Genomic DNA, 10,596 nt, shown 5'->3' on the forward strand with positions numbered 1-10,596 from the left:
TTAGATATGATTTTGAAACTTTGTCATCTTATTCATAAGGTGGTAAATCGACAGGGGGTGAAGGGGGTGATTTTTGATTTAGTTTTTCTCTAAAATGCATGATTTCGGAGATATCACAGGATGAAGAAAAAATTAGGACTTAGAATAATTCTTTTCATTTCCGGGTATCCTATGATATGAATATTATAGTCGAATTTGAATATTGGGGAAGTGATAAAATGATTAGATATGATTTTGAAACTTTGTCATCTTATTCATTAGGTGGTAATCGACAGGGAGTGAAGGGGGTGATTTTTGGTTTAGTTTTTCCCTATAATGTATGATTTCGGAGATATCGCAGGATTAAGAGAAAATTTGGACTAAGAAATATTTCATTCTACATAGACATGATACATTCATTCGATCTGCTGATAACAGAATAAACTAACGGATGAAAATTATGCGGTATTTTCATTATTGCTTAGCACATCTTCTTGAATTCATACAGGCTAAATAAACGTTTTTTTTTTCAGTTCCCCAATCTGATCGTAGGGACTGTTCCTTCTTTAAAAAAAAAACCATAACTTTCAATCCCAACTCATCAACCTATCATACCACGTACTTATTTCATGTTGATATGCACATATTATAATGTATTATATCTTACCATATTATCAATTAAAATCGATCTTTCTATATGATAATAATCTAAACCTCAGACCTCTGTGTAGTGTCTTAGAATCCTGAGGGGCCGCCTGGCTATAAAACATTCAGATTATGTTCATATAGATTTCGATAGAGGTTCCGCTTATGCGGTATAAAAGGGTGGATGACGATTAACGAAAACACACTAGAGAACTCTTACGAGGGTCAAGTATCAGTATTGAGATGTCTGTAAGACCCATCTGAAAAGTGGGCTGTCATCTGCTATATACTAGGTATATATGTGTAAGTAGGAAAATTGTTGCATGCGATGGCTATTAAAGAACCGCCTGGTTGACCTCGATAGATTTATTGATAAAATGAAAATAGTAGGTATCTGTTATTCAGAAAAAATCTTTAGATAAAATTTTATCATCTAATTTACGTAAATCCTTAAAACCGGAGAAGCCGTTGAATCTCTCATTATTTATTTATATAAATATGTATTATAGATGACAGTTTATATGAAGATTTACTGAGTCCAAGGACTTCTCTGAGACCAATCTTCTTATCTCTGTGTTTTAATCACAAAATTGTTGCAAGCAAATCAAACTAATGACTTGACTTGAAGACTGATATAAGTTATTGCATGTGGATGCTTAGGATATATGTTATTAATTAAAATATAAAATTATTAGTTCCGATATTTATCAGAAAAGTATGATTCATACATACATCATATTATCAGTCTGCTATACTATCATTATAATAAATGGCACCAAGCTCTCATAGTACTTCCAACAAAAATTGTACTTTTCAGACGAGAATATTATTTTTTCTATGCAGTGTACGCAGCTCATCGACTATATAATTTATTTCGGTAAAATATTCACCACTACTAACTTCATGAGAACATCTAGTATTCGATTTTGGATAACTATCTTCTACATCCTGCGGTCTACCACACTTATATTTCTAATAGATCTTTTCATAGTTTTCTCTCAGAGTATCATGAATTGCGTCATGTTTCTCGATTATGTGTTTTTTCAAAGTATTGTTCCTAGTGATTTTTTCCTGCATACAAGACAAGAGAGGTCAATTTTTTATATACATTTAGCTGCCTGCTCAAGTTATTTGTTAGACTGAATTCTTTCCTATATATTCCACAAGTATCCACTTTGTATCCGCTTATACCCTTCATAACAGCTGCCAGCTTAGCTGTCTGGAGCTGTGTTGAAGCTGTCTGGAGCTGTGCTGAAGCTGTCAGCTTAGCTGTTTGGAGCTGTGTTGAAGCTGTCTGGAGCTGTGCTGAAGATGTCTGCTTAGCTGTCTGTCTGATGCTGTTTTGAAGCTGCCTGTTCAGCTGCTTGAAACTGTATTGCACAGCTTAACTGTGTTGTGTACTCGATTTATATTCACTTCGTATCCGCTTTATATCCGTTTTTGTGTACGTTTTGTATCTTCGGTAATCTTTGGCTATTTTCGGAAATCTGCGGCTATGTTCGGGAATCTTCGGCTATTTTCGTGTGTTGTATCTGATTTTGAGAATATTTAAAATGTTGACATGGATATTTTGTTTCAGTTGTATCTAAAATGTTCAACATAGAGAATTGTCTTCGACTAATAAAGTCGTTAGTGGCTTTATTTATCACTACATCTGATAATGAGCATGCAATAAAAGGTATAAAGGAATGTACGAGAGCAATAAGAAAACTGTATCGGGAATTGCCAGGTTGTACTTCAATTGGAGGAAAACAGCAACTCGAAGCTCAGATCCGTTCTATAAAATCATTGAAACAACAATTCAAACAACAACAACGAATTGGTGCAGGTCTGAGTAGACGAAAGGAAACTGCTTGGAACAGAGTCCATTGGAATGATTCATTATCAGCATTCGACTCGAGAATAAGAACAGGTGTGATTAGTAACCTGAAACATAAGGAGCCTAAGGATTTTTTGATGGACTGCGAAGCTATATTTCGTCGAAGAATTCTGAATGCATTGAAGAAGGATGAAGCTGTTAAGGTCAATATGGTTTTTTGTGGAGAGTTTCAGATTATGACAGCCAATAAAATTCAAAAGGAATATAAGTACTTCACAACATCCAATTCACCTATTTACCGAGACACGAATATTACTGAATGGTTCAATATAAATGTTTTGGTATCAATTCTCAAAGATCTTGAGGAATTCCAAGAACGTGATAGCGGATGGGCTCTGGTTAATGTTGTTAACCTAGGGGTGAATATAAACAAGTTCACACCCCAACTTGGAAGCTCATACATAGAACTTCCTCCTCAAATAAAACGGAAAGAGGCTTGTATCAATGTGAAAAACGACGATGAAGCATGTTTCGCATGGTCTGTGATGGCGGCATTACACCCTGTTGAGAAGGACCCCCAACGATTATCCAAATATCCTCATTATTCCAAAATTTTGAAGTTGAAAGGTATTCAATTTCCGATGACAATGAAACAGATACCCAACTTTGAAAAACAAAACCAGATATCCATTAATGTTTATATTCTGAAAAAGGAAAAGAGGAACTTCACTACATTGCCAACATACCTAACAAAAATTAAAATGAATAGACATATCAACTTACTCCTTATACAAGATCACTATTCAAACGATGATACTCCAGTGCGATACCATTATGTATGGATCAAAAATCTCTCTCGTCTGGTATCGAGTCAATTGAGCAAGGAACATGGACAGAAATTTATATGTGATAGATGTCTCCGGTACTTACGATCTGAAGAAAAACTAAAAAGTCATTCAGAGGATTGTGGAAACATGAATGAAACAGCTATAAAGATGCCTGAGATAGGAAACAATACACTCAAGTTCAAAAATCATAAAAACAAGGAGAAGGTACCTTTTATTATTTATGCAGATCTGGAGAGCATACTAAAACCTACTAACACCAAAAACAACTATCAAGAACATAAAGCTGCAGCTGTAGGATACTATGTAAAGTGTTCATATGATGATTCTCTGAGTTTTTATCGTTCTCATCGAGGTCCCAATTGCATGAAATGGTTTGCAGATGAGATGAATCAATTTGCTGGAGACGTTGACTCAGTTTTCTTATGTCCCTACGACATCGATATGACGCCAAAACAGGAAGTCGAATTTCGGAAGGCAACTCACTGTCATATTTGTGAAGAAATGTTCAAACCTGAAGATAAAAAAGTAAGAGATCATAATCATCTTATCCCCGAAAAGAATTACCGTGGAGCAGCACATGAGGGGTGTAATATAAATTATAAGGATAGTCACATGATTCCTGTAGTATTTCACAACCTGAGTGGATATGACGCTAATTTTCTGATACAAGATATTGCCACAAGAATGGAAGGGAAAATCGATTTTTTACCGATAACTAAGGAGAAATATATCAGTTTCACCAAACACTATGATGATTATCACATTAATTTCCGATTCATTGATAGTTTCCGATTCATGGCTTGCTCTTTAGACAAACTAGCGTCCTATTTAGAAGAGTTTCCGAACTTGAAATCACAATTTCCTGAGGAATCTGAAGAACATATCAGTCTTCTTACGAACAAAGGAGTAATGCCATATGATTATATCGATTCCTATGACCGATTCGATGAAACTTCTCTTCCACCTATTGAAGCATTCTATAACAAATTGGATTGTAGGAAATGTCCACGAAGAAGATATGAGAGAGCACAACTTGTGTGGAATAAATTCAAATGTCAGAATTTGGGCGAATACAGCGATCTCTACATGAAAACTGACATTCTATTGCTGGCTGACGTATTTGAACAATTTCGATCGAGCTGCCATAAGACTTATGGATTAGATCCTGCGCATTATTTTACTTTACCAGGATATACGTGGGATGCTATGTTGAAATATACAAAACAGGAATTAGAACTTCTCACAGATGTTGATATGTTTTTGTTTGTTGAAAGAGGAATTCGGGGCGGCCTTAGTCAAGTATGTGGTAAACGACGAGCACATGCGAACAACAAGTATATACCAAACTATGATTCAACTAAACCAGAAAATTACCTTATGTAGGTACTTTGATGTCAACAATCAATATGGATGGGCAATGTCACAATGTCTACCATACGGCGGTTTTATGTGGACCGATACAAATATAAATGTCTTGCAAATTCCTGATTATGCTCCCGAGGGTTATATTTTAGAAGTCGATCTCGAATATCCTAGAGAATTGCATGATTTGCACAAAGATCTTCCATTCTGTCCAGAACATTACAACTCTAAAACTCAAACACCTTGTTATGCATCTCAGCAAAACGCTAAACTTATGGCCACATTACATCAAAAGAAGAAATATATCATCCACTACAGAAATCTGAAGCAAGCATTGAAGAATGGATTGATTATAACAAAAATACATCGAGTGCTCAAGTTCAAGCAATCTACATGGCTCAAGTCTTACATCGACCTCAATACGGATCTGAGAAAGAATGCCGAAAATGAGTTCGAGAAGAATCTCTTCAAACTGATGAACAACGCTGTTTTTGGTAAGTTGTTATATCCATTCAAATTACATTCATATGATTTCCTATACAGATATCTACATATTCTTTTCTATTGTTACAGGAAAAACGATGGAGAATATTCGGAAAAGGGTTAATGTCCACCTTCTAACAAAATGGAAAGGACGATATGGGGCGGAAACTTATATCTCAAAACCTGAATTCAAGAACTCTGTTATTTTCAATGAGAACTTTGTAGCTGTTGAAATGCGAAAGCTGCAGATCTATTTGGACAAGCCAATTTATGTGGGAATGAGTATCTTGGATTTGGCTAAAACTACTATTTATGACTTCCATTACCACTACATGAATGAAGCTTTCAGTGCTGGCTGTACCATCTTATACACAGATACCGATTCTCTCATTTATGAGGTCTCTGAAGATCCTTATGAAAGAATGAAACTTGACTGTTATGAAAAATTTGATACCTCAGATTATCCCAAGAATAATACTTACGGTATTCCTCAAGTTAATAAAAAGGTATTAGGAATGATGAAGGATGAAAACAATGGAATACCTATGACCGATTATGTTGGTCTCAGATCTAAACTGTATGCTGTGAAAACTTCTAAGGATGATCTGAATGTGAAAAAACAACGATGGGTGGAAGAAGAGTATGAAGCTGATGAAATTGAATCCATGTGTCGAAATTATGGTACCACCAAGAAAGCTAAGGGTATTAAAAAATCAATCGTTAAGAACAGAATATGTTTCGATGATTACATTGAATGTTTAGAAACATGGAAACATAAAATTATTTCTCAAAATTTGATTCAGGCGAAGGAACATCATGTGTATTCACTGACACAGGAAAAAATAGCTTTAAGTCCTGAAGACGATAAACGATGTTTGGTGCCCGGAACATTCAACACTGTACCGTGGGGTCATTATTCACTCAATAAACGCAAGATTGAGGAATATGATGAACCAAGGAAGAAGATTTCAATGTTGGAAAAATTGTTGACTATGTGATTTAAATTTTTTTCAGCGATCACTCTGTTTTCATCAAACAAATATCAATGTTACTGTAAACAAAATAAATGATTTTTCTTTCACAAGGTTTCAATCAATGAATCACCATCACCCTTTCACTCATGATTTGAAAAATAAACATGAAAGCATCCAGCTGTTCTACATCATTTGATTAGCGACATATCTCCTCATTACCACCCTAAAAAGCATGACGTATCTCTAATATCAACGCTAAGGTACCTACCTATCTATCTATCACGTAACACAAGAGTCCCGAGTTCGAATCCCGACGTTTAGAAAAGTATGAAACAAAATCTCGAACCCGCTCACCCTCACACCCCTCATCATCAAACCCGTTACCATCTCCCCCACTCTCCTCTCACCCTCTCAGACCCGCCTACTGGATGACCTTGAACGGGACTTAGAAAAATTTTCAAAATTGACCGATTTCTGCAAAATCGACCTTAGACTTCCTTATGAGAATTTACATGTAAAAACTACCCTTTTTGCGCTCGAACTCTTGTTGCCTATCTACTGATACTCGTTGCAACATAACCTGAAGGTGAAAAACCAAAGATACATTTCTACTTTGAGGCGGAATTTCCACCTAGTGTAGTGAGCGCCCCATCTATAAATAGTTTTAAAAACCTGTATCAAGGCATTTAATTTCCCATTTCTCTTTTGTGTATATTTGAATATATTTATCAAATGTTGTTATGCACTTCCGTTTATGTTGGATTATTCCTTTCTGTATATTGAATCCTTGTCCTCGATTCAAACCTCAATGTAATAATAATAAAGACAAATTTCTATGATTTTCTGTGAGTGGACAAATTAAATAATTGGGTGGACAAAAATGGACTAACTTTGGACAATAAAATTAAAATAAAAATACGTTTTCTCAATTTGACTGTGATCAGAAAATGCATCGAATAATAGTAATTTTTCTATTAGTACGGAAAGTGGTACTTGCCCTCACGAAACCGCCGTTGCCGCACTTGAAATATATAAATATATCCAGTTAACCAAAACGGTGGCCTAACTTCAAGGGAGATCAGACGAGTGATTTGCAACAAAAAATGTCATATAATACATGGTCGAAATGTTGACGGTTATTCTTCAATTTAACATTTCTTGATTTCACGAAATATTTCAAGTTTTTTCATAAACTCAATCATTATTCAGTTTTCCTTGTAGCCTCGTCAAATTTGACCACATATTCATATTCGGAAAGGGCAATAAATCTGCTACGAAATAATTCTCATGGAAATTATCAATTCATCTTGAATCAAAATAATAACAATTTGTCTTTTAAGTTGTTTTGGATTAATCTAATAAATTCTTCAGCATTAAGGCGATGGGGAAGTATAACTGGTTATAGGAAAAGTTCTCCTGTCATAACTGCTAACTACATGTTGACCATCAACTCATGTTGGAAATGAGAAACAATAGTCGCATGAGGGTTTTCTCTTTCCCACACATGGCTATTTCGCAAATTAATCATTAATTTCGTGAATGTGAAAAAATCGTTACTTGTACATACTCGTGCGTGTCAGATTTTCAGATTTTCACACAGATGGTTAATCTCGGAATTGAAGGTGGGTGTTGATCCATTAATCTGACACTAATTAGTGGGGGTTTACTTAATATGACTGTTCGAAGATGATAACAAGGCATTTTTTCAAAATATCTCCCTTCCTGTACCTCTAATCGTTTCTGTATTCATAATGAAAGTTGTAGATATTGAAATTCTATACAACTTTTGTCTGAAGCAGTTTTATGTACTCTTAACCGTTTTCGAGTTAGAGGGCGATAAGGGCGAAGAGCTTAGCCGGATATGCGAAAGGCCAAGGTCAATGTAGAAACCCAGTCTAATGGCGAATCCAACTACCGATGAGGGCGCTGCGACTTGTCAACAAACATGGCGGAAAATGAGTAATCATCGTGAAAACTCTATTGTGAAAGCAATGTTATCGTAGATTTTATTCTATTATAGAGATATTTGTGAAAGTAGTGAATAATTATGGGATTATTGATTGTGCTCGGGTTCCTCCAAAACTTTCCTGAACATGTTGGTGTCGTTTGATGAAGATTTTACAAGAACTTATATCCAGAAAATTTCATTCTATCATCACAGTCACATGAATTATGTAATTTGTGGAAATAAATGAATGTTAATATTTGAGAAAATTTATTTGGATGAAAACATATTATGCAGTTCAAAATGCCAACACAGAAATTATTTTCCAGCATTTACAACCAACTCAACAAGACCGCCTGAAATTTAATTCTACAGTTGTAATTTCATTAACAAAATTTGAAATTCTTGTCGAACGGTTTAATTATTGATGACATTTAACTGCTTGCAAAATTCCAAGTCAAATCACCACTTTTCATTTGAAATGTTCCCAACATATCATCTCTTGAAGATTGCAAGTCCAGAAATGCATGTACAACTTCAGTTATGTCAGAAATTTAATCTCATATACTTTCTTTTGCTCAGGTTTCTCGGCACTATCAAAATCATTGAAATGAAAATTCGCATTGCCTTTCTTAATCGTCCAACACTAGAAAATTCATCTAGAACAAAGTGTCTACTAACCTAAAATTATAGCGAAAATTGGTAAATAGTTTCTCAAGTGAATGACACTGATATAAATACTCACTAAATTTTTTTAATACCTATTTTTCTAGTCAGGCATCACAAAAAAATTTTGTGAATATAGTTTACTGGTAACCGAATATGTAATGAAAATATCTAACCCAAAGAAGTTAAACTCAAGTTATTACTCACTTTCTAGGTTAGTGATTTGGCCGCTAGGCGGCGTTTAGATTTTTGGATTCGCCAAATATACATTCATCGTCAATTTTTATTGTTTCGGCTTGCTGAAACTGTCAGATTATATTTATTCCGTTATTTTTGAATCATTAGTTTCAATATAAGAAAAAAAGCCATCGCGCTCGAGAATGTACTCGTGAAGTAATTTTTTTGCAAGTTTGGCGTCCTCCCACACATTTTCGTCACTCTTAAATTGTCAGATCAAGAGAATATATACTTTTCAACATATAATTAACCACATATATCTGTCTCAAGTATGTACAGTGATCTTTTTTTTTACTATTCTCATTCTGACAGGCTGTCCTAGACAATTCCCCCCATATTTTTGGTAGTTACTATAGGGTCCAAGGTGTCTTCCCTTATATTAATCGGACACGCCCGAATAAATCTTGCATTTTCCCCTTGGGCTCCCTCACTAGTATGGTATGCACCGAAAGCCAATGATGAGATATACCCCGACACAGGGCCGCCGTCAAGACCGGCAAATCGGGCACCCTGCCGGGGCGGCACATTCTGGGGGCGGCAAATCAGTAGATAAAACAATACAATTTTTTCACACAAAAATTTTTCTTCTTCAAGATCGAAAAGACGAACATTATTAATTATTAGAGGGAAATCTAAAAGGCAGCTTTTTGCGCTTGGTCGCCAAACAATTCACATATGTTCTCAGAGTACCGAATAAAAACGCATTTCAACCAGAAACAAGGGGAATACCGCCTGATGGAAGACGATCAAAGATGCCGCATTCTACTCTACTCAAAAATAACTATCAAATCTCTCCACCGCAGCGGTCACTCACTGTCCTTTTTCTTGAGTTATTGCTCTTTAGACAGTCGGTCTCTTTGATAAACGTCACTGGCTGTATAGTTTTTGGATTTGGGATGGCTTCCAGGATAATTCAGAAATAATTTTTATATTCCGTTTGCCAATCCGAATTCGAAATGTTGATTTGTGGGGGGGATTTAAAATATTTGAGAAGCAAGAGTACCTATCAACCCTATACAATAGTATATCGTGTTTATACGAATTGAGACTGTTGAAGATTTTCATATATCTCTTTATCTGTGGAGTTTAGAATTTCAAATTGAATCATATTGAAGGTCGGTTCTTTATCTGCATTTTTCAAACGTTTCACTGTATATGTATTTTACTGTATGATACCGGCGCCGGCGTAGTTAGTAGATGTATAACCCACTTTTTGTATTGCTTTTTTTCTTATCGTTTTTTTAAATTCAACATTTACTAAGGCATATATAAAATTATAAAAAAGACTTATCTCTAAATATCTACATTTTGAACATGCTCTACGTTATTCCATAAAGAATGATGTACTTAAACTTAAATATAGTCACAGCAAGGTGACAAAATATCATTTTGTGGGGGCGGCGAAATTTTATTTTGCTGGGGCGGCAAAATGTCTGGCGGCGGCCCTGCCCCGACATGCAGAATCATAGACAAACACAGAATTACGTTATTATATATGAATTTATCAAATTTGATTCGTTTCGTAAAATGGATACTTAAATTTATATATATCAAGCGCTTGTAGAGAAAATATTGATACCAACTCTTGCGGAAAGTGTCTTTGTCCGTTGTCCGCACTCAACTGTTTACCCGAACTTT

The 10,596-nt window shown here is 35.2% G+C and overlaps 2 protein-coding genes across 2 annotated transcripts; both read left to right on the forward strand.

Annotated features, from left to right (window-relative positions):
- The first annotated feature begins 565 nt into the window (after positions 1-565).
- On the forward strand, positions 566-4,313 carry LOC123307117. The gene is made up of 3 exons (XM_044889335.1): positions 566-597; positions 2,204-4,197; positions 4,290-4,313. Exons 2-3 carry the CDS (start codon positions 2,215-2,217, stop codon positions 4,311-4,313), a joined length of 2,007 nt encoding a protein of 668 aa, XP_044745270.1. The 5' UTR covers positions 566-597; positions 2,204-2,214.
- Positions 4,314-4,851: 538 nt separating this feature from the next.
- LOC123307836 lies at positions 4,852-6,215 on the forward strand. The gene is made up of 2 exons (XM_044890289.1): positions 4,852-5,147; positions 5,227-6,215. Exons 1-2 carry the CDS (start codon positions 4,928-4,930, stop codon positions 6,132-6,134), a joined length of 1,128 nt encoding a protein of 375 aa, XP_044746224.1. The 5' UTR covers positions 4,852-4,927; the 3' UTR covers positions 6,135-6,215.
- Positions 6,216-10,596: the final 4,381 nt, after the last annotated feature.

The sequence above is a fragment of the Coccinella septempunctata genome, chromosome 2 (genome assembly GCF_907165205.1).
Source record: "Coccinella septempunctata chromosome 2, icCocSept1.1, whole genome shotgun sequence".
Taxonomy (NCBI): Eukaryota; Metazoa; Arthropoda; class Insecta; order Coleoptera; family Coccinellidae; genus Coccinella; species Coccinella septempunctata.

Coding starts and splice junctions, on each gene's coding strand:
- LOC123307117 (XM_044889335.1), top strand. CDS start 2,215: ATGTTCAACATAGAGAATTGTCTTCGACTAATAAAGTCGTTAGTGGCT. Junction 4,198..4,289: donor GTCTTCTTACGAACAAAGGA/GTAATGCCATAT, acceptor ATTGGATTGTAG/GAAATGTCCACGAAGAAGAT.
- LOC123307836 (XM_044890289.1), top strand. CDS start 4,928: ATGGCCACATTACATCAAAAGAAGAAATATATCATCCACTACAGAAAT. Junction 5,148..5,226: donor GATGAACAACGCTGTTTTTG/GTAAGTTGTTAT, acceptor CTATTGTTACAG/GAAAAACGATGGAGAATATT.